The sequence below is a fragment of the Orbicella franksi genome, chromosome 4, assembly GCF_964199315.1.
Source record: "Orbicella franksi chromosome 4, jaOrbFran1.1, whole genome shotgun sequence".
NCBI lineage: Eukaryota > Metazoa > Cnidaria > Anthozoa > Scleractinia > Merulinidae > Orbicella > Orbicella franksi.
The window spans coordinates 19,452,734-19,480,311 of record NC_138148.1 but is presented as its reverse complement, the minus strand read 5'-3'; the positions used below and the strand labels follow the sequence as shown (position 1 = coordinate 19,480,311).

At 41.5% G+C, this 27,578-nt stretch overlaps 3 protein-coding genes across 3 annotated transcripts in view; 2 read left to right on the top strand and 1 right to left on the bottom strand.

The window, feature by feature from the left end:
- The window catches only part of LOC145483606 (uncharacterized), a 49,275-nt gene extending 35,484 nt beyond the window's left edge, over window positions 1–13,791 (top strand). Inside the window, exons 50-60 of the mRNA XM_081462142.1 lie at window positions 183–320; window positions 1,176–1,343; window positions 1,770–1,809; window positions 6,063–6,163; window positions 6,788–6,875; window positions 7,180–7,374; window positions 8,319–8,396; window positions 8,995–9,062; window positions 9,623–9,721; window positions 9,867–9,915; window positions 10,071–13,791. Coding sequence (XP_081318268.1) covers window positions 183–320; window positions 1,176–1,343; window positions 1,770–1,809; window positions 6,063–6,163; window positions 6,788–6,875; window positions 7,180–7,374; window positions 8,319–8,396; window positions 8,995–9,062; window positions 9,623–9,721; window positions 9,867–9,915; window positions 10,071–12,485 — 3,439 coding nt within the window. The 3' untranslated portion in view covers window positions 12,486–13,791. The remainder of the gene's footprint in view (window positions 1–182; window positions 321–1,175; window positions 1,344–1,769; window positions 1,810–6,062; window positions 6,164–6,787; window positions 6,876–7,179; window positions 7,375–8,318; window positions 8,397–8,994; window positions 9,063–9,622; window positions 9,722–9,866; window positions 9,916–10,070) is intronic.
- Window positions 1,886–6,053, top strand: LOC145483623 (XK-related protein 7-like). Its single transcript, XM_081462157.1, has one exon. The coding sequence runs from the start codon at window positions 2,929–2,931 to the stop codon at window positions 3,748–3,750; it is 822 nt and encodes a 273-aa protein (XP_081318283.1). The 5' UTR covers window positions 1,886–2,928; the 3' UTR covers window positions 3,751–6,053.
- Window positions 13,792–18,245: 4,454 nt separating the features above from the next.
- On the bottom strand, window positions 18,246–27,514 carry LOC145483609 (uncharacterized). The gene is made up of 5 exons (XM_081462146.1): window positions 27,153–27,514; window positions 25,513–25,976; window positions 23,387–24,031; window positions 21,103–21,347; window positions 18,246–19,836 (listed from the first exon to the last, which is right to left on the bottom strand). Exons 1-5 carry the CDS (start codon window positions 27,512–27,514, stop codon window positions 19,792–19,794), a joined length of 1,761 nt encoding a protein of 586 aa, XP_081318272.1. The 3' UTR covers window positions 18,246–19,791.
- Window positions 27,515–27,578: the final 64 nt, after the last annotated feature.

Sequence of the window (27,578 nt, the reverse complement as noted above, 5' to 3'; positions counted from 1 at the left end):
ACTATCTGCGCTAATGTAATTTTGTCAGCTCTTGAAAACTTGACGCGCTTATTTACCAAGTACATCTCGCTATAGAAATCATGCAATTAAAACTACAAACCGCTGTAATGAAATGTGGTGGGTTGCTGAGTGATTTTTTGGACAAAATTAATGTATTCCATGGATGTATTTTGTCTGATCAGGGTGGCAGAAATGGAAGTGAGTCGAGAGGACAACAGCCAGTCACTCAGTATGGCTCTGAAGCAGAAAGATAGCAAGATAGGTCTGTTAACACAGAACCTACAGCAGCAGGAGACTGAGAAAATGGCCTTGGAAGCTAAGTAAGTCTGCATTTTAGATCACAGTACTTACAGTTGTCTCGTACTTTACTTAACTTTTTTTATTTACATCACAGTACAGTTCTCTCGTATCTAACTTTTGGTCGTACGCCCCTAAAGTACTTTTCAGTTGGGAGGAGTAAGTTTTCGTTACTAATAACAATAGTTTTCTATTCTGTATTTAAATAAAACTTTATCAACAAAGACAGAAAGGTGAATAGCTTGGTTATGCATCTTACTAGCGTAGATGAAGTATTTCAGAAATAGTATTGTGTAATTAAATTTCTTTAATATCTCTCATTCATAGGGGTCAGATATGATACCAAATATAGTTTCTCTTCAATTGTTGACATGAAGTTTGACTTTTTTTCTCTCTTTTTCATTTACTTAAAAAATAAAGAAAATGAAGTTTCACTAGCTAGTGTCGCTAAACGAATCGATTAGGTAGTTTACAAAAGTCTTAACAAATTGACAGTTAATAAAGGTATGATCGATCGAGTCTTTCTCCCCACAGTAGAGGCATTCATCATCCGCTTTAACACCATATCGATAAAACTTCTTTGTGGCAACTATAACTCTATGGATTAATTTAAAGTGGAATTCCTCCAATTTTGTCTCCTTGCAGTAGGTTTTTTTCCAGGCATTCGCAGTGGAAACGCCAGTCACCAATAACAGTTCTTTTCAGAACTACTCTAACCCAGAAGATCACACTAAACGAACTATTGGATAATTCAGTTGAATATTCGTAAATACTAATGGGTAGCTTACTACTTAAATAACCTTCATGCCTTTCTCTATATATCTTTTATTTCATACGCGGTTCTTTAACGCTTCCTTTGAACGCATTTCTTTCTACAGATTAGAAGAAGTTACAGCCCAGGCTAATACGTTCTCTCGGCTGATCGAGCAGAGGGAGAAACAGGTACGAGGCCTGAAAACGAGGCTGGAAGAAGCTGTCCATCAAAATAACAAGATGACGCACGCGGCCGAGCTGAAGGATGACAAAATACAGACACTAGAGAAAAGGTTTGGATTTAACTATATTCGAGAGTTATCAAATTGGCGTCCGCCCCCACCCCCTCCCCGAATAACCTAAGGGGACCCTTCCCAGTAGCAGAATTTAGACGCCGCAATTAGAGCTCAATCAGCGCGCCGAAGCGTCGTCGAACCGTTTTTGAAATACTCGAAGGTTTTCCAAAGGTTCGTTAAAGGACTCTGTAGATTTTCCGGAGCTTCGTGAGATTACCCGAAGATTTTCAGAGCCTTGTTGTCCAATTAAAGTATAGCGCAAGTGCCTCGATTGCCAGGAACAGGTTTCTGTACTTTACTTGCTTCAACGGCTGGTTCCGTCGTCGCCCATGAAGGGGAATTCATACAAAATTTTGTAGACATAAGAAGAGCCAGGCTTTGTCCAACATTTTAGTTTTCTTTTTCTCTTTGTTTTATTTGCAGACTGGAAGCTTCGTCTAAAGAGCAGCAAAAACTTACAGAGGTAAGAACAAAATCTCAACCACCCTCAGCAAAACCCCGAGAGAACGCTAAACCTACTGCTTGGCTTGTTGTTTAGAGGTGCTTTTAAAAGCTCAATTTATACGAAATCTGGCGCTTCCAAATGTAGGTACGCCGACCGATAGTTCTAGGCACGGTCTGCTTTATTAAACGAGAAAATATGTTTGATTGTTTTCAACTCCACTCCTGATTATTTCAGCGAAAAAACTATCTAGTGATTCTTGGTAGAAATTAGCTCATCTAATTCTGAAATGTGGGCGAGATGTTTTATTTTTATGGACGGGCGCTTTTAAAGGTATTGAAAAGGTTTTTGCTTTTGATAGATCATTCATTCATCCTGCAACAGACAAGTGCATACAAGTTTTCAGCCGGCGTAACTTCTGCGTAACAGAGCTTGTGCAACCAGCCTTACCGTAGCCAGCCAGCCAACAAACGTTTGAAAGTCATAATTAGAAAAATCAAAGTGCCCTTGAGCCTCCAATCCGGCTAAAGTACTAGAATCAAGTTGTAGTATTTTTGTATTGACAAGAGCCGGATCTAACAATTGATAATTAATGAAGGTGACCTTCATTAATAGGCCACTAGGTCACTTCAAATAAAAAAATAAAACTGCATCGCTACAACATTACGTTATGATGCCACCAAAAGTTCTAATATCCGCCATAATGTCTGTTGCTTCAACTCTAGTACTAAGCTCCAAGTTATAGTGGCATTCACGTGTCTACTCTTCCCCTGCCTCTTGTGAGATTCTCGCGAAAACAGGTCCTCGCAGTTGAAAGACAGCCCCGACTAGCACAGTGAGTTACTGTTAAATTGATTTCGCCAGTGAGACCCACCGAACGTTCACTGTCGCACAGGTGGAGATGCTTTAAGAGTATTTCCTGTCCTTATGACCGTTTGTATAACTTTTCTATAACACAAACATACTTATCCCTCTACCCGGAAAGTGGCGTCAAGTAATTGCACTTAACGTTACGCTTCATGATTTTCACGCCTCATCAAATATGCCTTCTGATTACCACATATTTACAATTTTATTTGGCAAGAACAACCTGTGCTCTCTGACCTAGAACTATTGTCTGAAGGCGTGTGTTACTCCGACATGTCATTTGAACTCACTCTGAGGGAATTGTATCGCATTCATTGGTACGACGTTTTCTTCTTTCTTTTGGGAGCCCTTCTGAGCTTTGCTGATCCAGTTACCGATATACTCACACTGGTGGTATTCTACAGGGAAGATCACAAGACATGGTTTGGTGTGGGGCTGGCGTTTGTTGTCTTGCCCTGTTTTGTGTTCCCGTTCGTCCACTACTTTTCAACTTTGAGTGCTTCTCAGAGAGATAAAAATGATCCTCTGACCATTACATTTCAGCCTCGCCACGCGTGGAGAGCTTTCGTCTTCGGTTTCAATCCTTTCTCTGCTGCGTTGGTGAGACTACGAGCTTTTTACTTGTGCATGAAGCATTTTAGAACCCTCTGGAGTCAGTCACATGATAAAACGAAGGCCGTGCGTCGCCCGTCTGTTGCTAGCGTCGAAAGTGCCGATGGTGTACTGTTCTACAATAAGCTGGCTCCGTTGGTTGAAGCACTTCTTGAGTCAGCCCCTCAGGCCATAATTCAGCTCTATGCCATGAATGTTCAAGAGGAGCCTGTAAACATTATTCAAATGATTTCTTTACCTGTATCTTTCCTAACTTTAGCTTGGACGTTCACAACTGCGGATGGGCTTCTTCATGATGATGAAATTGGCGTCCTGGATGTGAAAAACAAACTCCTACTCTTTGTTGCTCACTTGTTCCTTCTGAGCAGCCGACTGTTTGCCGTTGCCTACTTTATAGTCAGCTACAGTTGGTGGATCATCAGCGTTTTAATGTTTCATTGTACTGTTATGGCGGTAGTTGATGTAATACTATTGTTACACTAAGAAAAGAAAGTAACAGCCGAGGTAGTCATAGTAATTGTTTTTCTTTCCTTGCTCAATTGGGTAAGAGATGATATGACGATATATTTGTACTTTGATGAAGGACAGGACGATAAAAACCGCAAACAAGGGAAGAGAATGCAAGTGCTTTCTAATGTTCTCTTTGCGGCAGAAAACCTGGTTATGATATCGCTTTTCTATTTCAGCTCACAACACTCGAACACCTGGTATGCGTTACCAGTCACGATTGGCGTGTGTTTGTCGAGTTATATCGGTGTCTTGTTGAGGCTTGTTCACTTTAGGTTGTTGCGAAAAGCGTACGAACCCATTGATTTGGAGGAGTCTCTCGGTGAAGAATTGATCACCTCTCCTACCTTAAGTTCTCCGCCAATAACATTTGCTGACTTTGAATCATCAGTTTGAGACAAAATACATGCCTTATCTGATATCTACTAGTTGTTCTGCTGTGAATGATGAAAGATTGATCATTAAGCAAAAGTACAGCACCAGTAGACAATGAAGCAAACAACAACAACACACTGTGACACCAAAATGAAAGAACTCTTAGTTCCAAAAAAAAATAATTGAAATAGAAAATTAGAAGTATTTTATTCTCAGACTGAAAACATATTAGTAAGCATTGTAAATAGCTCCGGATCTAGCGGTAAGGGGTCAAGTCTTGACCGCAGTCTTGCCTTGAAGTTGTGTTCTTGGGCAGGCCAGTGCCTTTTTCAAACCAGGAGTACTTGCAAAGTGTTGGGCAACCGGACAACCTAGAAGTTACTTGGGATGGAATAGTACCCCATCCAGGGTGGATACCGATGCTCCCGTCACTGCCAACCTGATAAGCCAGCTAGGCTTGCGAAAAACTGTAGGAGTTGATGTTTTCAGTTTTACTCAGTTGGTGTTGCAAGGATAAACTTAGAATTGATAATTAGTTTTGGGAAGTGCAACACTGCTTTAAAAGTAATAAAATGAATTTTTTTAACTGCTTCGAGAAACGTTCGCTGTTGTAATGTTGTATATTCTCCCATATCACAAGTAACCCGTCGCGCATCAAAACATTATTTGTGTTGTTGTTAATGGTTGACTGACTCTTCTACTATGAAATTTGCATTCGAGCAAAACAAGAAGACGTGCGCATTGGATGGTTTTTCCGGTTTCAAGCATATAATTCGCCTCAGGGAAGATATAGAGGCCCGGTCCACACTAAGCCGGAGGAATTTGAAAACGGAGCTTTGTTTCCTCTGCTAGGCCTACCGTTTACCCAAATCCGTCGCGAAAACGGAACTTTTCGAAAACGCTCTTGAAACCGGAGGAATTTGAAAACGGCGGTGTTTCGTTTTCGTGTGAACTGACAACATTTCAAAAACGGAGCTTTTCAACAACGATGACGACGCGATGGTCATGTGATTTCTTTGACCGTGTTTTCTTCAAACACAAATCCCAAATGACGGCTGATTTTTGCCTTTTTAGATTCCTCTGGCCTAGTGTGGACGAAAAACGTTTGATGCGTTTTCAGAGTGAAACCTCCGTTTTCAAATTCCTCCGGCGTAGTAGTGACGGTGCCAGAGACAAGAGAACGGTTTTGGCTCAACCAAGCTAGATCGTGTTGATTGCGGAGTAAGATTGGTTCATCTGTAGGAAATGAAGGGAAAATCCAGTTTTCAACCTATCAAATCTGGTTTAAGCTGAAAAGAAAGAATTGTCACTGTAGGCGTGAGATATTGAGAAGTGCAAAGTTGTTTTGAAAACACTGTCAAGGCACTAACCTTGATGTTCTCTTGTTAACTTGAAGTTGGTAACCATGTTGTCTTGATAGACGTGTGTTCGTGAGTTTCAAGTTATGGCGATTTTAAGACTAATTACTCTTCTACCTTCTCAAGTAATGAAGAATGATGCTAAAATTAAAACGACACAAAATTGAATGGGCATGGGCAGCCCTCTGACATAACGACACAATCGCTTATCTCGGTAATGTGAACATCGACATAAAGGCGTAAGGAAAATATCAGTTGTTTTTTTGTTACGTTGTTGTGTTCTTGCAGTTATGTTGCTATTATGTCATTATGTCAGGATGTTCACACTGCAAACATAACGACATAACGTCCTGATGTCGTCATGTTTATGTCGTTATGTCGCTAGTATGAACGAGGCCTAATCGATTTGTTTTCACTCTCGTTTCATTTTTTTAAATCTGGTTTTGCTGAGAGAAAAAGAAAGCCGGTTTCAAAAACGGCTCAACCAGGTTACTTTTCAACCTGAGTAGAAGCATTCATTTATTTGTAACTTGTCCTTGGATTGCTTACTTATAGATTGTTGAGTCGTATGATAAGAAAGCCGAGAAGGACAAAGCTCAAAAAGCAAAGGGAAGCTCGTCTCAGACGATCATTTTCAAGCCAGCGGATAGCACAAGGTCTGTTTGTCGCATATTTTGACATCGTTAAATAAGGTTCAACTCGAGACTTGTGGAATACCGTGCCAGTAAATAGATGTTTATGGGAAGCTTTGGGAGGCGCGATGGCCTCGTGGTTAGTGCGCTCGTCTCCGGATCGAGCGGTCCGGGTTAGAGCCCTGGCTGGGGACATTGTGTTGTATTCATGGGCAAGACACTTTACTCTCACAGTGCCTCTCTCCACCCAGGTGTATAAATGGGTACCGGCGAACTTAATACTTGTGGTAATCCTGCAATGGACTAGCATCCCATCCAGGGGGGAGTAGAAATACTCCTAGTCACTTCATGCTACAGAAACCGGGATAAGCTCCGGCCTGAGGGGCCACTTGGCTCGTCTGCAGACTTGCCTCGCCTTACCTTACCTATACGAGGATCCACATAAGCCACAAGAATCCAAGTTAGAAGAAAAGAGTGATCCATTTCTACGATTATCTCCCTACAGTAATTTAAAAGTTATTTATCCTTCTAGGGTTATTCCGTCTTTCATTTCGAATTCCAGCCCAAAGTGTGAAAGGCCGCGCAAGTCAGGAATGAAACATTTGTTGTATAAAGATTAATGCTTTTTTGTTGTTGCTTTGCTTGCAGGTCAGGACAGAACACTGTGGAGTTGTTAGCTATCGCGGATAGACGAGTAGCAGAACTCAACGAGGAAATACGAATGCTGGAAAAACAGGTGACTAAAACTACCAACCTTGGAAATGTTGGTTCACTCAAATTAGGAGGCGCAGATCTTTGCCACTTATTCATCAGTGCGGTCACAAAAACTGCAATGGGCACAAGCAACTCTCCTTTCGTGCATTTGTACATGATGGAGAACAGACCAGCATACCTCGTAAGAGCAACGACAGAAACTTCAGCTTACTATCAAAACTAACAGCTTGCCATGCAAATTAAAAGCTACCACTTTAACAATTACTAACGGACGAAATCTAGACAAGCAAGATATCACTCACGAGATAATGTATTTTGAATTCCAGAGCGCCACGGTCACGGCTCAGAGCGAGGCAATGTCAGCGAGAAACGCTCAGCTAGAGATTGAGAACGAGTCGCTGAAGAATGAATTACAGAACTCCCGAGCGGACTATACAGCGCTACAAGTGGATATGAATGACGTCAGAGATTATTATCACCAAATAGACATTGCTGCCTCAAAGATGGGCCACAGATGTGAGGTGAGAAGACATACAGGATTTCCTCTACTGCCAGAGTTGGTGGGGGCTTATCGTAATGATTCGACTTTGTGCCCGGGGCGTTAATTTACTTTTGGTAGCTTAAGGGAGGGCGCTTATTGGAGAGGAGCGCTTATCTGGGATGGGGCACTTATTTCTTTATGAACATATACAACTGAATGTGATACAATACTTTGATAGACAATAGCAAACTCTTTAACAAAACTGTAACAAAAGGGGCTTTGATAGTCGTGATGTTCAAGATTGCATTGAGATGAGAAAGAAGACTTCACAGTTCATTATCCTATATTAATGTCTTTGGTATCATTTTCGCAATGGGGCACGTATTGGAAGGGGGCGCTTATGAAATAAAAAAACAAAAACCGGCGCGTAAAGGGGAGCAATTATTAGAGAGGGGCGCTTATCGGAAGGGGGACGCTCGGCTAAATCGAGTCATTTGGCCTAGTGAAAGGACGTGCATGGTTTGTGTTACAAGAGGTGAATGAGTTAATAGCGAAGCTGGGAATTCGAAGTTTTGTTTTTAAAAGGGACAGAAAATGGAATGGGGATAGGTGCTTATAAAATAGGTCAGAAGAGGCAGAGGCGATGAAAAGCTAAACGAGGGAAGTTTTAGAGCGGCTTTCAATTGAGTGTGATAAAACCAAACCAGTTACTTAGCAGTTAGACTACTCAGTCAATCTCAAACCTTAGTAGAATCAAAACCAATTAATGGAAAACTGCTCTAGTCTAATGCAAGTGTTGGTTTATGTAACAACAATTTATTTCGGGGAAGTTGAACTAGAAGCATTCATCATCAAGGTAGCCTCGCTTTCGCGGGAAAAGAAGCGCGCGCAAAACCACGAACCTGCGCGAAGGCGGTGCAACTCGAGACCAATATCACGGCGTCTCCATTAAAAATATGCTGCTGTTATTATTGTGGTAAACAGATGCTGGGCCAGCTGAACGCTACACTAGAGGAGGAAAACAAGGCACTGGTCGAACAAGTGAACAAACTCGTGGAACAGGTGAATATGAACATCGATATCAACAAAATATTTGACTGCACTGTCACTGATCAGCATAAGGATTCCTACTGCTGTATTTTATACGTTTCCGCTACAATTGTCGTTGGGAGAGTTCTGCCGGGATGATTTGAGCCCGTTAGCTCAAGCATTTGGATATCCACCGGATAAATCACTTTTCCGTTAACAACGAAACCAACTGCGCTATACTATAACGAGTTATTTGTCTGATGCATTAACCCATCCTTTGTTACTGTGGTTTCACTCTCTTGACCTGGCGTAACATTTGTGAAGCAAGTGACAACATCCGTAGGTGTATCATCAGCTTCATTTAGGTCAGCTTTGTCACATTCAAGTCATTTGATTTACAAAAGTCAAATGGAAGGAAATCTCTAAATAATAATTTATTCAGGAAGGAAAACAACGAAGAGGTTTCAATTGAGCGGATAATGAACGACGAATTTGAAGAATTTCGGCTAAGCATTGACTTGATGTACAACAAAATTCTCATAATCAGCACTAATAGATGTGCGTCAAGTAGTATAGAGAATTACTGTGTTGATCTTTGGATTTTAAACTCATCGCTGTTTCCTTCTGTTAGAATCAAGATCTTCTTGTCAAGTCGCTAGAAGATAAAGATCATTTCATGGATGATGAAAGGGCATTCTCGTGAGTAGCATTTGATGGTGTTTTTATTTTAATGCCTTACAATAGGAAATATATCGGAGACAATTTTACCATTTCAAGCAAAACCACCTGTGTGTATGCTTCACTATCCTGTCCTGTTTAGTGTTGTATTTTAGCGCCACGTGGTAATGTTGTTCTGTGTGTTTTTGTGGGCAAAGCGTCGTTCGCTTATTTTCGCAGTGGACTGATAGGGGAATCTTTGCTGGCACCATTGCTTACATTTTGTCTTACACTATGGAGGGCAACGTGCTTGAGAGAAATTGACTCCACTCACCTAAGAGCTTGTAAACTTTTGTGCGATTTTAGCTCTTTGGGTGTTATATTCAAGGTGATATTGGCTGTAAAAGACTTAAGTGGATGACAAAAGCGCTCAAGACCTCGTATATCGTTGGATTTGGAGTTCTTAAGCCCGCGTCTTCGCACAAAGACTATTGAATACATCAAGCTCAAACATCTTAGGACAGCTAATCGTTCGTCTACCAGGTCAACTTATCGAACTGGACGCTAATCTCTTTGCTTGTTTTATTTTTGATTCCTTCTAGGGATCGTATCTACGCCCTCCAACGTCAGAAAGAACGACTCGAGGAACAAGTTGATTTAGCAAACAAAGCGTTAGCAGAGAGCGCCATCAAACCGAAAAAGTGAGATAAATCTTTGAATACTACAGGAAATAAATGTACTTCTTCCTCTCTCAGAGAGGGTTTCCTGTCTGTTCACTTCGTTACCTTCGTTGGTTACCTTGGGTCATGTTAAATACTGACAATGGTTCTTATAATTGATTTACAGAAAACCTAACTTCCTAACAAGGGTCATGAGAAAAGCTGGATTAAAAAAGGCGAGAGAAAAGTTTATTCATTTACATTAAGTTTACCGGTTGTCTACGACCATTTCGGTTTTCGATGACGACCCATTTTGTTATTAACAGTGTTTCTTTTTTATTTATTTTATTTTTTTATTATTTCTTTTTTTATATTTTTTTTCTTTTAACAGAAGAAAGACGAAACTCCCAAAAACAAACGACATAGTGTACAGCTTATTCGCGTCGACAACAGTCCGTATTTGGAGGAGTTCGAAACAGGAACGCTAGTGGCCACACCCATTAACAGACGAGACGAGACAGGCAGCGAAGGTTCACGGGAAAGCTCCACATCCGGGGACTCTAGAGCGGCCACCAAGAGTCTGTTGAATTCCAGTTTAATTAGTGCCCAGTCCGAAGTTATCCTCAAGCGACAGAGAGAAGGTTACATGTCGCCTTACGTTAGCACGCCCGTTCTGCCACGCCCGGACGAATCGGAGACCGTGCGCCTCCGTTCTGCCACCCACGACATGTCTGCGTTCCGTGCGCGGCAAGTTCGCTCTGAGATATTTAACGATAGTGACTGGTCGCCTGGTCGCCTCGGTCGGCCGCGGAGCATGGACTCGCTGGACAAGTTGCCCAGCAGCTCGTCTACTCTGACTCCTGGTGATGGGGAATTGGGGGATGGACTTCCGGCGAAGGAAGAAGGGGGATCTCCAGCGAGGTACTTGAAGCAGCCAGGGATGAAACACCTTACTCCGTCTGCTTCCCCCTCAGGCATGAGGAAGCATCACTGGGCGCGAAGCAGCCCAAACCTTTCCCCGGTTGTTTCAAGAAAGGAATATCCAGTTTCGCTTGAGCCTCTACCCCCCTCTCCACCCTCACCTGCATCCTTGCCAAGGTCAAGTTCTCACTCCTCGCCCGTTCCTCGCAGAAAGCTTGAAGAGAGACCACCAACAGGCAGCCCTCGCCACAGTCCTGTTCTAGCCAGGAAGGACAATAGTACATTTTCTCCTTCGCAAAGAGACCCAAGAAGGTCGAGTGTACCTAACCAAAACACGCAAAACCTAGATACTGGACCAGTTCGAGAACGATTAGAGGAATCAGCTAAAAGTAAAGTTTCCGTGCAAGTCATATCGTCTGTAAATGCGTCTAATAGTAATGCTTTGCCGTTACTGTCTACTGGGACCATTTCATCTCCATTTCAGGGAGATCAGATGAAGAGAATTCCTGTGGAAGGGGCGAAAAATGGCCCACAGGTGCAGGCGTTTAATGGAGGTGTTTCAAGTCCTCATCAAGAGAGACAGCGGAGTGGTAGCGCCGATAGACGTGCAGAACCCACCTCATCCGCTCCCCGTGGATTTCAGCGGCAGGCGAGCTTTAGTGGAGATAAAAACATGGTTAAGGCTGCAGAGCCTTTTAGGAACTATAACACCATGCCTGCGCATGTTAAGGACACAAGAGAAAGGAGTGCCAGTGGAGATCAGAGCTCTGCTAAGGCATCAGAGCCTGCAAGAAACCACAACGCCGTAGCACAGCAGTCAAGAGAAAAGAGCTTAGGTGGTGACAAAAACGATGGCCCTCGAATAATCCAGATATCGCAGATGAAAGAGGGGCCTATTCGTGACACTGTTCAAAAAGGCCCGGCCCATTTACGAGAAAGGAGCCTTAGTAACGGCAGAAATGAAGGACTCAGAGCATCGCAACGACAAGGTACTGTATTTGCAGCTTCATGTGGACCCACACGACAAAGCGTTCCAGTGACAGCTCATTACGTTACAAGTGGGACTGTTGCCAAGAGCGAGACGTCGTCCATTTCGGCAGCTAGTACAGCTGGAGTGGGAACCTCAGTTTACATAGACGCAACAGGGGTAGATTTGAGTTCAACTCCTGTGACTTCTCGGGGAAGCCGAGGGGAAGTCAGTTCCTCAGCGGTGTTTGCGATTGTTCGAGACAAACACGGAGACGAGCACGTGCTACCTGGGTCAAACAACACGCCACCTTCACGTGACGTATCACGTGAAATGTCACGCGCCATTCCCGCGTCTGAGCCCAGATCGCGGTCAAATAGCAGTACCCCCGTGTCGAGAACTCCTGTTGGTTCAGAGACTAGTTCAACATCACGGTATAGTGGGGCTTCCGTATCACGAAACGGTGTCGCCACCAATCCGATTGAATTGAAACCATCTGCGAACGAACGTGACGAGAATAGAAATGAAACTGCACATATGACAACAGCGACCATGCAAGAGACCGCCAAACAGAACGTTTCAAGCGTACGAGCGCGCATTCTTGAAATCGAACACCAGTCTCCTCCTGCAGTCGGCGGTAGAGCGCCGCCACAAGCGCAGGTTGACGACGATGATGACGCGCTTTCCGTGTCGTCGCATTACAGCCGGGATTGCTCCCCCGCGCTGAGAAAAGTACGGAAGGCAAGGAAGGCGAAGGAGAAAGAAATTTTCACGGATTCGCCCGCTCTGTCAGCAACTGGTTCCCCGGCGCCGAGTCAAAGGTCCAGCGCGGATGAGAGGTCACGGGCGAGATCAGTGGGGCCTAACCAGGGGGATGGGAAAAAATCCTCGATTTGGTACGAATACGGTTGTGTTTGATTATCAAATCAAACCAAGCATTCATTATAAGAGCATTTGCAGTGAAATTGTTATTTATATATTGATGCATCGACCAATTCTGCTAAAATAAAAGGACTGCTCGGGTATACAGTCGAAATTCACGCGGTTTACCACCTGTTCTGCGAATCTAGGCTAGTCACTTGAAGGAAGTTTCACTCGGGGCCGATGTAAACTGTACAACCTTTCCAAAAGAACAACTTGGTTGCGACTGTCGCCCACGAAACGAAAAAATGTGGTAGCATTTTGAAACACGTGTTAAAGCCTTAAGAAAATTGTAGCCCAACCACATTTCAGTTATCAAAATTGTATGTACGCTAACCAAATTCTTTTCTCCTAAATCGGCCATGTTCGTGAGCAAGAGAGAAATTAGAGATCTTTCACATTTGCATAGTCACTCAAGTAAGTTTGATTGTACTTCATTCTTCTGCGGTGTTTCAAATTGAGTTTTCAACTCGTGACCAGGCTTCCCTTGCCAAGCGAGAAACGAGAACAGCCAGAAACGAAGCGGTTTTTTTCGAGATAAGGAAAATGAAGCGGTCGTGGGGTGTTTTTGTATGTTTGGTAGAGCGAAGCTTGATCCGAAGGTTATTGTTGCTATCCTCTGCAACTCCGCTGGCCAGTAGAGTAAGGCTTGTAAATATCTAGAATTATGTACGATTGTTAGCCGTTGCTTTGTTTAAATAGCTAGCTGTAATTAGATCCCGCCGAATCCTCTTGAGTTGATGAATTTATTTAAACAATGCACTTCGCAAGTTACCATTTTCCGTATGAGCACAGAAGACGAGCAGACATCTTTTTTCTTAGTTCGTCGAGTGTGACGTGAAGGAAAGCGCGAGATGAGGAATGTTCGCGTTAGGGCGAGAACAGCGCGTGGCCATTTTTTTATCGCATTTATTTCGCATCGCACTCGACGGTTTACTAAAAATAGAAGTTGCTACTAGTCTAGGATGGCCAATGTCGTAAAATAAAATCAGCTAATCTACTCCCATGATGAATGTATTAAGTGATACTATATTTTGGAAAATCGAGTAAGGAATTTATAGTCAATTAGATCGATTTGCGATGCAAAATAAAAAATGAAAAAAAACATTGAGATAATAGGATTTACTTTGTTTCCAAATATTCAGGACGTTTTATTTATATTTATAGATATTTAATAAAGTAGCTACCAGCTTAATAATTTGTAAATGAGACGTTTTCTCGAAATGGTGAATTTTGACGTAACCATCCATTCATTGATCACGTTTGTAATTACGCTAATAAAAGATTAGAGTTGTTGACCGAACTGTAGTGTTTTTCCTGTTTTGTTTTTGATCATAGTAATAGTAGACTCTTTGTCCTCAGGTAGTCGAGTGGGCGAGCGCGCGAGATTATCGTGCACGCTCGTGTACTTGCGTATTCGACCCCAAGAACACTGAGGAATCCTTCAGTCTACGCTTTAAGAACTATTCAAGAACAGTTTTCTCACTTAAAGTGGGTGTCCCAAGCACTGCTGTAATAATGAGGGGTCATTTTCTCTTGATCAGGACCGAACAATGTTGCATTCCCTTGGTTATGCTAAAATTTGAGAGATACACCCTTGAAACGCAATCACATCAGAAAGATGGTTTCAAACTTTTATTACAGAGTTATTTTTCGCAGCTAGTTAGGGTTGAGAATGGTCGAAAGGGTTTCTGTCAGGTTAAACGCTGAACGTCTCATCATAGTATGCCATTTCCGATCGAGTTACCTTGTATCTCTGCGTCAAAGCGAGTCCTCTTGTTAACCTTTCATTTGAAAATGCGTTTGATTTGCATGAAAATGAACCCGTAGGTGGAACCATTTTCATATGAATGGTTTTGCGCGAAGACTCGTTTCGACACAAGCAAAAGTCAACTTGGATGTCCACGTTCTGGATGCTCTTTACACTCGCGAACGCAAAGAAAAGAGCATGGATAGAATAGAGAGCTTAAGGTGGTCTTATACCTAAATTTTTTTTTTTTTTTGCAAAACAACTCTGTGGAACAGTTTTGGTATCACGTTAAAGGACTTTGCACTCTGACTTCAAAAATGAGCTTTTCCAGCTCACGTGCCATGATAGTTAATGAATAACTAGCTCCTTAGTGTTAAAAAGTGGTGTTCATTATAAACACGATAACGTAATAATGAATGGTTCGAGAAGTATGGAATTAAGTTCATCCTGTCCATAAGCAAGTTGTCCAGGAGACAAACCTCAGAAAACAGTGTTTTGAGGGGGTTTTTCTCGTGAAATGTTGAAAAAGTGTATTAATATTAACTAATATTAACTATATTAACTAAATAACAGGAAAAAATTTCATAAATTGCAAATTTTGGAGGTTTAAGACCTAGATAATTGTGACCTTCATCAATACATTCGGTTAAAACCCAGTGGAGATATCGTGTGCGAGATATTGATGATCCGTCTATTTGGTCATTTTGAGAAATGAGGCTTTAAAGTTTTACTTCGGTCTCCGAGAGCCCAAATTAGCCCTGTGAACTAGGGGGGGGGGAGGTTAGGGGCAGGGGGAGGGGTATATTTAAAGGTTTTACATAAATGTTTCATTGAACACTCGAATACACACCAGTCATAGAAATGTTATCCAAGTATAAGGAGTGTATAAGATGGTAGAAGAAATAATGTTCAGGACCATGATGCAAAATTCTCATAACTACACATCTTTAAAGCGTTTGTGTAAAGTATCATTAAAATGTATTGAATTGAATCCATTTTGTGAGTACTTTTAGACTGTAAACAATGGTTGCTATGGGTGTTGCTATGTTGAAATATAGCTAGAAGTGTTCAAATTTCTTAATTTACACGTAAATTCAGGAGTAATTAGAGGAAAATCGTTTCAAAGTACGATTTACAAATGGACAGGGATGTTGAATCTCCATGTTCCAAAAAAATGGTTTTCTGGAGAAAAATTTATATCTGAGAGTATAAGACCCCCTTAAGGTCATTCCACTGAAATAGAACCTGCACTGAGATTTTTGTGAAACTTTGCCCAGTGATTGTTTATATTATAGGAACTTAAATTTTGAAATAAAAATGAAGGGTCCCCATGTTCGTTTAGGAGCAAAAGCACCTTGTTTATACCCATATAAATCCTTATAATAGCATCATGATTGTAGTCACGATTGCTTGCTAAATTAACGTTTCCGACGACTGCTTTTTGTTCTACACTGAGCATTGGTCCATATTTATTTCACACAGAGAAATTTATTACTCAATTCAAAACAACAGAAAAAAATGATAGGTCACCACACTCGTTTGCGAGGAAATGACGATTTACCTCTATGGCGAGGTCCAGCTGTAAAGAAAAAGCCGCCATTTTTTAATGCGCACGCGCTAATCACGCGTGAAATTATGCGCAGTAGGGATGCGCAATACAATACTGGGGAATAACCTTAAGCAAACCACGACGGCGACGGCAACGATAAGAGGTTTTTATAACCTATTGGCTGTGCACGTGCGTTATAAATCTGTACATTTCTTTGCCGTCCTCTGCAAATCAACAACGTGAAATGACCAAGTTCTGCGTAGTCTGAAGAACGCGAACTACGACGGCTAATTTTTCGTATCTTCCTTTGGAATTAACGCTGTCATTGCAAATTTAGCCTGAGCACGCTTTTAGAGCCAGTGGCGCGCTGAACAGATCTGGACAAATGCGTATTTCGCTAATAAAATATAAATTCATTTTTCACTAGGCGTCTCCCTCGGCGTCGACGTTGTCCTTGCTTACTCTCGGGAACGCTTGGGAAGTACGTGAGGAATATATCCACAGGGAAGGTAGACAGAACACCCGAGGAGTGTAAGGGGGATACGACTATACGTACGGAGACTGCATGGGGGTAGTCCAGTCCATGACCTCTTGCTTCCCTAGTACAGTGAAAACCCGCATAAACCTAGAATTTTCGAGGTCAGGCTGAACTCGTTCTTACATTACACAATTCAGGCTGATTAGGGACTGGTCAAAAAGTATTGGGAGGGGGGGGGGTGAGCGGGAGCAGAGAGGGGGTGGGTCATCAGTTTTTGAGCCCTTGGTAAGGGGTGGGTCGTTCAATTTTCAGCTACCCATGGGGGTGAGTTATCTGTTTTTTTGTTTGTTTTTGTTTTTGTTTTCAACAGAAATTGGTTCATATTTCTCACAATCGACAACAGAGGTAAGTCCTTCCAGTCCCAAAGGACGAAAACTTTTCGAGCCGTGGCTGAAGACGTACACTTTGGCTGGTGTACAATAGAGATGACAATTTCATGTATTGTAAAATCGGTACGAAAGTTAAGAAATCTAACAGATTGAGCAAGGAGTCCCAGGGCAGAAATTTCAGAATTCTGCGCTCTGTCGACATCAGTGGTCTTCGAGAATACCAAAAGGTCAACTTGTGTCTGCATGCCCGAAGGGTAGGGGACACATGTTCATAGATCCGGGATTCGTAGGCTACTGGCTATGTGACTCCCAGGACTCACTATAGCCTTTTTCTAGATGGATCACTGTCCACGCGTTGTGAGGCTGAGGGCCTAGTGTAAAGTCTTCTTAGAGTTTACAGACATGACTTAAAGTTGCAGGAGTCAAGGAAAACAATATTTTAAGATGATTTTGTATTATTATTAAGAAATAAACCTAAAACGTAAATAATGCCACAATTTCACATACAAAATGTGATTTTGTTCGATTATGCAAGTAAAAATGTCATGTTTTATACGGCATGGGTCATGTGATTTTCAACCTTCATTTAGGGGTGGCTCACTCAGTTTTGTGCCAAATGGAAGGGGTGAGTCGTGTTTTCTAACGACCACATTTTCAAATGCTCCGGCCCACCCCCCTGTACTTTTTGACCAGTCCCTTAGGTTCTTATTTTTCAGAGGTTTTAAATATACATTTTTTATTTCACGTGGACAAAACTGGGTGTTGAAATGATAACACAATCAAGGTCCAAGAAGAACATCACTACATAAGATATTTAGATTTTAAATTGTCTGTAATGCACTGTAGCTTTATGGAAAATGTATTTCTAGTGAAAATCCCCAAAAAGTGTAAATCAAAGAAAAAATAATTATACACAATAACTTTTTGTCAAACGTTTCTCACACAATTAAAATCCAGAATTTAGACCATCAAAATTGGAGTGATTTTTTTGTATATGAACCTATTTTTCTTTGCCAGGCTGGACAGGTTTTTTTTATTTTTGGGTATTTAAATGCCAAATTTTGGCCTTTAGGTTCATAAATCACTAGGATCTTATACCTGGAATTTTACTATAGCCTAATTTCCCAGTAAACACCAGTAATATGAAAACCTTTTGAGGTGCCTGTCCCCCCCTGGGGGATGAGGGTGGGGGTACTTCCTTATATGGGCTATATTTGTATGTGCGGCCCTAAAGAGTATGGTTTTCAGCCGTTTTGGACATAAATAAGGTATGGATTTTGGCTATTTTGGTCTTAAATAGGGTATGTTTTTTGCACTCTAGTCTTGAATTGGGTATGTTTCTTAGAAGAAGCTACTTTTTCATCATTATCGACAAGACTATCTACAAAAGGCCTTCATAACTTAAGGGCAACTGTGCCAGCTGCAATAGTCATAAATAGGGTATCAAAATTTTGGTCAGGTGATACATAGGGTAGTAAAAATCGCAGATTTTGGTCATAAATTAAAATAGGGTAAGGGGTTTGGGAAGTGGGAAGCACACCCCCACTCAACTTTTCTTGGAGTACCCCACCCTTCCCTGAATAGCCCGGTGATTATCAAAAACTGGATCATTGGATAATGCAATTCAAAACTTTTCATTGGCTTAGCCATCATGGGTTATGAGCAATTATACCATGCTCTACAAATATGGTTAGTGTATGCATATTTTAGGGCGTTTCTATTTTAGCTTAGTTTTCTAGATTTTGAGGAGCGTGTTTAATAAAACAGCTATTCCCATTGCCCTTGTTAGATATGAGATGATTTTAGCCAGCTTATAGCCTGAAGTGCCCAGATGAGATGGTAGATATGATAGAAATAGAATGGGCTGAGCTATATGTCAAGTCATTATTTGGCTGTGTGACCGTGCGATGCAGTCCCAGTCAAAGACCACATTTCACCCTCGCTCGCCAGAGAGTCTCCAGTAGCTCAGTGTTTAGGGCATCCAGCTAGATCATGGAGGGTCATGGGTTCAAATCCCATCTGGAACTTGGATTTTCTTCCAAGTTTTCAGTTGATACCATTCCTATCATCTAATATTCCTTTCCTTATGTTACTCAATATTACGTTTTTGGAATTTTTTTGAAGGTTAATCTCTTCTTGACACTGTAAAGTGTTGGAATAATAGTATCCAAATTTATTTTTTTCTTGAGCATCTGAGCAGCCCGGAATCCTAAATCCTCGAATTTGATTGGCTAATCATACATGTATGCATATGAATGGTCCAGCTTTTTACGATACGGCCCAAGGGCCGGATTTTTTTCCCGCTGCCTGAATTTCTCTCCTAAAAGTTAGCGGTAATCGTCAATCTTTTGCCTTATTTACACATCCATCGACGATTAGTTTATCTCTGTTCACTTTAAAATGGCAAGGAAAGTCACTGTAAGTAAATTCAATTGATGTTTTGAAGTTGTAAGAGTTTGCTTAATTATTTGTAGCTTGGCCCTGTAATGGTGTGTAATCCTGTGTTTCTCTCGCCGTAAAATTTGAGTCAATTTCAGTTGAGTTTACCTCTCTGATCGTTGCTGTACTTAAAAGAATTTCTGTGGAATACATTTAACGAATTTCCTCGCTTTCTGCTATTCAATTTGCAGTAGAAAAGTGATGAAGTGATTTTAAAAGCAACGACTGACAGAAATTGTTTTTGTAGTAAAACTTCAAACTTCGCACGAAATTTCACACCACAAAAACAATTTTGGAGAACTTAACTGGTGAAATAAATGCAACTAACACAAAGTAGTTCGAAAAAAATCAGTTTTTTAATACATCTTTCTTTGTCTACTATCTGAGTTACTTGCTTGCTGCCAAGATTTTTTACAAATCGTTAGTAGACGGCACACAAGCCGATTCACTGACATGAGTTGCGTAAACAAACCCATTTGTAATCTGTAACACCAATTTACTGCAGGAAAAAAAATAAACATGTTATTTGCTGGCTTACGGTCGGTCCGTGTGGTGAAAAACTGTGACCTCGGGCTTGAAAATGCTGCCCTTGGCCTGTGGCCTCGGGCAGCATTTTCAGGACCTCGGTCACAGTTTTTCACCATACAGACCTCCCAGCTGGCAAATAACATATATATCTTTTGCACTGGAGTTATGCACTAGTTGTCTGTGATGCAGTGAAGGATTTGACTGGACACTCCATCCTACAAGCAGAAATGTACATGTGAACACACTGTAAAAAAGATATCTAAAGAACATTAACATACAGGAAAAAAGCAGGTTGCTCATCGTTTCTCTTAGGGGTTAAAAAAGCAGTTTTGCTACCTCTTAGGGTGTTCAGCCTCAAAAGGTCCACAGCAGGAGCTTTTGTCGTACCCTTTAGGGCACTGAGCAGAAAAAAAAAAACATATGACAGGTGATAATGTGTTGTTTTAGAATTGGTACCTCTTGGGGGTGAAAGAAAATGTCAAACCACGCCCACAAAACAGGATCTTTGTACCTCTTAGGGGTTTTTTCAAAATTTCCAATGAGCTCCCCTGTCTATTTTATATGGGAGTCTCCTGGGCAGCTGGCAAGTGAAGTACTAAGCTATAGGCCCCTTGCATGATTAGATCACATGGTACAAAATCACACATGCCAGGACACATGTTGCACAGTGGGACTTACAAAACTAACCAACTCGTACCAGTCCACCTAGATCTGCCTTTGTTTTGGAAGTCCCACTGTGCAACTTGCATCCCAGCATGTGTGATTTTGTAGCATGTGACCGGATCGTGAAAAGGGCCTATTATCAACTTGAAGTTGTAAATTAAGCACCGAAATGAGTTAGCAAAGCTGAAGTTTCAAGCAAGAGCCCCTCATCAGAGCAAAGGTTTCTCTTACGGAGTATGCAGTTTGCTCTGATGAATGGCTAACACTTAAAATGTGAGCCTGATCAGCTCACTATGGTGGCCATGTAATTTACCTTTATCATAAAAAGCTAAATGTAACAACCATGTGTATCATAACAATTTATCCAGGAGCATTTGTGCTAGAATTACAAGTTACAATGAGGTAGTTACAAAAGTAACAATGTGAAGAAGACAGTGACAGTGGTGGATCCAGACCTAAAGGTAAGGGTGGGGGGGGGGGGGGGGGGCGGGAGGGGTTGTTTTGCTTGCCCTGCCAGCTTTTCTTCCTTCTGTTATTTCCTCTTTTTTTACTCAAAATAAGGGGCGGCAGGCCCCTAAGGGCCCTCCCCTAGATCCGCCACTGAGTTCAAAATATTATAGACTTGTCAAATCTGGAAAAAACTGAATTCAAAACGTTTACAGACTGCCAAATTAAACAAAGCTACAGGTCAAGTCCAATTTTGGCAATGGCTGTCCTGGGAAGTTTTTCATCCAGTTGTATTGAAGCACATAAACATTCAATCATTGGACAAGCATGTTGTCCTGTTACATACACAAAATGTCAACAAGGTTTCTTACCTGATCTAAAAGGAACTTCTCTACTTCAAAGAACTGTCTTTTCCCGATGCCATGCCTCACATGTCGTGAATGAATTAGACAGTTGTTAAGGACATACAAGGCTGCTGATAAACAACTTGTTGCCATCTTCACAGAACCGATGGTAATGGTGTGACTGTCCACGGAACTAACATCACCAGCAAGTGATGTCTGTGTTCTGTCAGTGGTGATTTTTATAGACACTATTCTCTTTGTCCAGTTGTTAGCTGCAGAAATAATGGATGATTTTGTTTGAATAGGTCTGGGAGGCGCGGTGGCCTCATGGTTAGTGTGCTCATTCCGGGAACGAGTGGTCCAGGTTCAAGCCCTCTCTGGAGACACTATGTTGTGTTCTTGGGCAAGACACTTAACCCTCACAGTGCCTCTCTCCACCCAGGAGTATAAATGGGTACAGGCGAATTGTTGGGGAAACCTAACAAATTGCGGGGGAATGACCTGTGATGGACTAGCATCCCGTCCAGGGGGAGTAGAAATATTCCTAGCCACTTCATGCTACAGAAACTGGGATAAGCTTCGGCAGCTATGAGCCATTCGACTCCAAGGCTTCACTTTTTTACATGTTTGTTTGAATAGGCACTATACATGTTTATGTGACATATTTCTGTTAGAGTACATTATTTTTGTAAAGGCTCGATTTTCTCCTAGGGTGAACTCAACAAAGTTATGTACATGGAGGCTACTCTGTTCACATATGTACAATACACAGACTGCATCCCTTTCTCAACCCTTGGATTGCATAAGTCACACCAAATGCAGACCATGCAGATTGCAGACTGCAGACCATGCACCATGTGCAGACCATGCAGACTGAGTACTTTTTGCTTACAATAGTTTTTGCATTACCTTTTTTGACTCACACGTTTTTAGGTCTACACAGTCTGCATGATCTGCACTATCTGCAGTATGCAGTCTACATGGTCTGCATTTTCGCGTGAACGGGATTGCATAACCTCTGAAAGTACTCACATGGATTCGCCATTAGCAAAAATCTCTTTGAAATATTTTGAAAGGGGCATTTTGATGCCTAACTTAAGGGCAGTTTTATTTCTTTTCTGACCTCAACTTGTGAAATCTCTAACCTTATTTATACCTCCACCCTGAATCTCTTTCAAGCAGAGCTTTCAAACTGCATAAATTATGCAGTGCATATAAATTATGATTCAATGGCAATGTGAGTTACTGGTTAGGCTCAAGCAAGTCAATAGAGCCTTGGTCACTTGTGTATTGGAAGTAATTTGCATTATTATGCTAAGTGATTGGCTTAAAATTCCCCCACTTTGACATCTAATCAGATTATTATAAGTAATACCAAACCCAGTCTAGACTGAGTTGTACATATTTTTCTGTGCTTAATGCACCAGCTACTTGCAAACATTTTCTTGGAGGCCTGGTTGGTTCACTGCATTCACTGTCTTTTGTGAATATTGGTTAATAGAGTGACTACTTTTCATTTGAAACCTGCTCAATCTCTGTACAGGTCAATTAAACGCCTTGCATGTCTACATGTATGTCAGTTTACTAAGGACTGAGAAGTATGCATGTACAGTGTAGGGATTTTATGGTATTGGATCGAGAGCCTTAAGTAGAAAAATATTGAGTTATCATTAATAGATAGCTGCAACTAAATTTCATTAGTATCACCCAACTAGTGGACTAATGCAAATCCTGCATTTTGATTGGCTATGCTACTAGGGGACTATTACATGTAGTAATAGTCCTCGAGTGGTGAAATTGGCGCCATCGAGCATGACGTTTTCTTTTGTTTTATTCCCAAATAAATATTTCTTCAACTTGCATTTGCTAACTTTATTATTACCTTTTCTGTCCGACTAGTTGTGTGATACTAAAACAATTAGACCCTTCGCCCTCAAGGGCCACGGGTCTAATTGTCACATGTAATTATATATGAGTTATTGACCATGCATGAGGTCCAGATGGGTGGATATTGGCCAAGTTCTTTTTTCTCGTGTTTATGCACCAAGACAGAGTTCAGGTCCAATAAACACACACAAAATGAATGAGGCCAAAATCTAGGCATCTTGCTCACAAACTTGGTCAATAAAGGATTAAATACTGCACTGTGTAAAGAACACCACCTGAGGAAAATTTTCTTACTGGTCACAGCATGCAATCCTGAACAGGCAAGAGAGTGCCATTTTGCCACCTTGGGTAGCCAATCACATCACAGGATTTGGTTTATCTTGCCTGCTCATGGAGCTAGTCATATAATAACAAACATACACACCTTCCTTGAATAATACATCCACCAAACCAGCTTCAGTACCTTGTTCATCAGTACAAGGTATTCTTGCTAATTGGAAAGCAATCATGGCATCAAGCCTGTGATGTATTTCATCTGGATAGACAGCTTTCTTGATGTCACTACTCTCATTCACTTCAACAACACCAATGCCATCTTTCAATATTCCCTGCTGTGTGGCATTAGATGCTACAAAATCCTGAATCATTTGAGCATGATACTGCGTGACAATGGTTACCTTCTTGTTCAATGCTTGTAGAGCTTTGCTAAGAGCTAGTACTCCTTGGAGAGCATCTGATGATGATGAGGAAAGACTTTCTTTCTCGCCCAGGAATCCTATAACAACAGATGGCGCTTGAGACAGTCTAGCTGCCACCTTCAGAAAATCAGCACTCTGTGAACCCTTTGTTTCATCAATACCACTGGGACTTTCCAACAGTTTAGCAAGCTCTTCAACCTTTTGGACTGCACTGACAGAGCAGACGGATGCAAGAAAGGGTTGATCTGTTAGAGTGACAAGCCTTGGTTGTTCTTCCCCATGTTCTGGCTTATGGGTTTTGAAGTACTCCTCTACTGTAGTGTCACAGATGAACATGGAGCCAGGAGAATGACTGAAGGATAGTGGTGGTTCTGTGTTTCAAACAGAAGAGAAGAGTTTCATAATCACTTTGACATTGATGAGTAAAATAAGTTGTGTGAGAGTGAGAAAATGGATTCACTTGATGCCATGCACTGGAATTATATACTGTTTCACTGTAGACCAGCAATTTTAGTTGAAAGTGTGCAACTTCTGCACGCAAAATAAAACGCCAAAAAATTCATAAAATACATTATAAATGAAAACATACCGTATATCTATAGTGAGCCAACAAAACTGCATGGAAACAAACTAGTTTGAACCATTTCGCTAACATCTCTTCCCTGGATTTTTGAAAATACCTGATGGATAACCATCCAATGTGAGTGCATTTGATATGCTTAAGCAACATTGTTGGCCCAACATTTGCAAGCCCCAGCTAAATGATTGCAACATTTCAATGCAACATTGTTGGGCGCAACATGTTGTGTGCATTTGGCCACCCTGTTGTGATGTGTTGCAACATGTTGGGCGTTGCAAATTGAACTAGTATGATGATGCCTTGATGCAACACTGTTGCACAAATCTGGCCTAAGGAGTGCAACTTCATGAAACATTCACAAATGTTGCATGGGGGGGGGGGGGGGGGGAGGTGGGTTGGGCTGCTGTCCAGGGATGAAAATTTTTCTCGCCTTAAGGTTGTGCATTTTGTTTTGGTGGGCAATAGCTTGTGCAATAAATATTCTTTTTTAAGTCAAACACATGACCTGGATGGTGGAAAGTACTTGCTCAATTTTTTTGGCCATGGCTCTACTTGCATGAACTCCTTTTAAGCAGTTTTTGCTGTGCAGGATTTTTTTTCAAAATTGCCCAATCCCAACCAAACAAAATAAAATAAAAAATGGTCTGTTGCTTAGCCTTGGCTGTTGGAAATAGACATTTCAGAGGTAATTCATGCACAAGTCCAATTTCAATCAGGGTTTGGCCTGGGGGGAGGGAACTCCCATTTAAAAGAAGGATGCGGGTGCTCGTCAGAAATATTGAAAAGAACCCCTAAGAGATACCAAAATCCTGTTTTGTGGGTGAAGCTTGAAATGTTTTTCACCCCTAAGAGGTACCAATTCTAAAACTACAGATTGACTGAATGTACACTCTTTTCTTAATAAGATTAAGAAACTTCCCGGTGTAATTGAGACAAAATTAAGAATCAGTTAATAGTCAAATATCTCCTGTCATATTTTTTGGCTTAATACCCTAAAAGGTTCTGTGAAAGCTCCTGCTATGGAACTTTTTAGGCTGACCACCCTGAGGTACCAAACCACTGTTTGAACCCCTAAAAGGTATGACGAGCAACCCTGTCATTTTTATACAGGAGTCCCCCCCAGGGGTTTGGTCACAGTACATCTACCAGCTTTGAGGCCAATTTCATAGAGTACTTTCTGTGGATCAACAACAGATTAAATTGAAAAAAAATTGCTAATTAATTTAAATCCCTGGAAGACCATAGACTGAGACTTTTTTAAGTCTGACTCACTTGCTGATCTCACCGCCAGAGACGATGTCACCCCACATGCCCAAAAAACAGGTATCAGATCTCCAATATCTGAAGGTTCCCCATAGTTTGTGGCATAGATATCCTCAATTCCTATCACTGATGGATCTCCAATATGTATTGGTGCTCCATGCACTGCGTCATAAGCAGCTGTGATGATTACAGTTTTTTCAACCAAGTCTTTGGGAATTGGTCGCATTGAGACAACCATAGGAGTGACAAATGGCCCCACGGGAACTAATGGAATATTGGTGACAAACATGGACACGTTGCGGTTTTTAACGACATTTTGGAGTTGAACACCAGCATCTGTCAAGGCCTCTTCAAATGAGAAGCTACACCCGATATAAAAGGATGCATAGTCATCCATTGGATATGCCATCAGGTCCCCAGTTTTCTTTGTCACAATCCCATTTTCAGACACACAGTATTTTGGCAGATCAGTTCTGTAAGCATGATACAAGAATAATGAGACACTGAAGTGCTTCATACTACAATTATCAGTTGAGTAAGGCACTACGAAAGGTTGATGACCAGGTTTCAAAGTTCAGATATAAAACTGGTGAGCTTATCAAGCAAGGAAGTATGAAAAAATACATGCACTATTTCAAGGCTTCGTTATAAAGCGAAACATTTGCAAAATATGTCAAGTTTAAGTTTGATTGTGTTAATTTTATCACTTTTGAAATCATGAATGAAAAACCCAAACTACCGCAAAGGTTCAAAACGTCAATGATGGTCTGCATGCTTAATTAGAAAAAATTCTGAACTTAAATCTACGGGAAACTTCACCAAGTATTACCGGCTTGCGCTTGCAACAGTTACCAATCACAAGCTTCATCACGTTCACTGAATTCCACCCCTAACACTGTGTTAAAGCCATTCAAAACATGTCTTTTAACAAAATAAATGTCATACCCCAATCTAGTATCTTCAAGGCCAGCAAAACTCTTTTCTCATTTGGCTTTCTAATCTGTTTTTACACGCGTGACTGACCACAAAATGAGAACGTTTTTGACGTTTTTGATATTTTTTTTCAAATTTGATACGCATGACGATGATTAACCTCTTCAACTAACACAATACATTACATGTGTGTTTTTCTCGGTGAAATTGCTTTTCTTTAACAAAAGAAGAAAACCATGATTGCTTAAAATACACTGAAATGCACTTTATAGAACCCAATTTCAAAATTTTACCGGGGAGGCTCCTGGACCCCCCACTAAAAGGTTGCGATCGCCCCCCACCCCCCCCCCCCCCAACATGGCTCCGATAAAACTACTCCATGTCATTTTATCGGCATTGTTCGCCGCCTACTCAAAGTTATTCTCCCTCTACTTCAAATTTTCAGGAGAACCCTGGCAATTGGCTTCATTTCCAGTGGCAACTTGTCGGCCTTTGACCTCATTTGCAGCAAAGCAAAGTGCACAAAATTGTAGGGACGATATTGCTACCGTTGGAAACGAGCAAAGTGGGAACGCCGTAATTTTAAGGCTAAAGCTTCGTCACCAAAGCTAACTCGACTGACAATCGCGCAGTATTCAGAGAGAATGCAGGGTTGGGGGGCGGGGGGAAGGGAGGGGGTATTTTCGCGAGGGACGTTGTAATTTTGATTCTCATACCTCACATCAGATTTTCGGGCCAGAATTCCAGCTGACAGTTCACCGCGTTTGCTTCTGTACAGTAATGGGCACGGAGCTTTGTTTAACTCGCAAAACTGTTCGAATTCATCCGCCAACGAAGAAGGAAGAATGGCTAGATTTGCTTGAAGATAACCCATACAGTATCCAGAAGTTGACGAACCCTCGAGCTCTGGGTTCGTTCGAAACTCATATCTTGCTTCTGACGGTGTCCATTTTCTGAGAGGAGCAACCCGTTTAAAGGACATCTTCTCGCCGAACCTTCTAACGTAACATGACTTCAGGAGGTTCCACAGTTGTCCAGCTACCCTTGATATCATGTTTCGTGGACTTGTGCTAAACATGTGATCAATATTACAGCACGTGACCTCTCGTGGAGCCGTCACGCTAAGTCGCAACTCAGTGACA

Bases quoted from the DNA above. Each gene is read 5' to 3' on its own strand.
- LOC145483623 (XM_081462157.1), top strand. From the start codon at position 2,929: ATGTCATTTGAACTCACTCTGAGGGAATTGTATCGCATTCATTGGTAC.
- LOC145483609 (XM_081462146.1), bottom strand. From the start codon at position 27,514: ATGTTTAGCACAAGTCCACGAAACATGATATCAAGGGTAGCTGGACAA. The intron at 25,977-27,152 runs GTATGAGAATCA...TCATGCTTACAG, and splicing joins GCCCGAAAATCTGATGTGAG to AACTGATCTGCCAAAATACT. The intron at 21,348-23,386 runs GTGTGTATGTTT...TTATTTCTGCAG, and splicing joins GGATGTATTATTCAAGGAAG to CTAACAACTGGACAAAGAGA.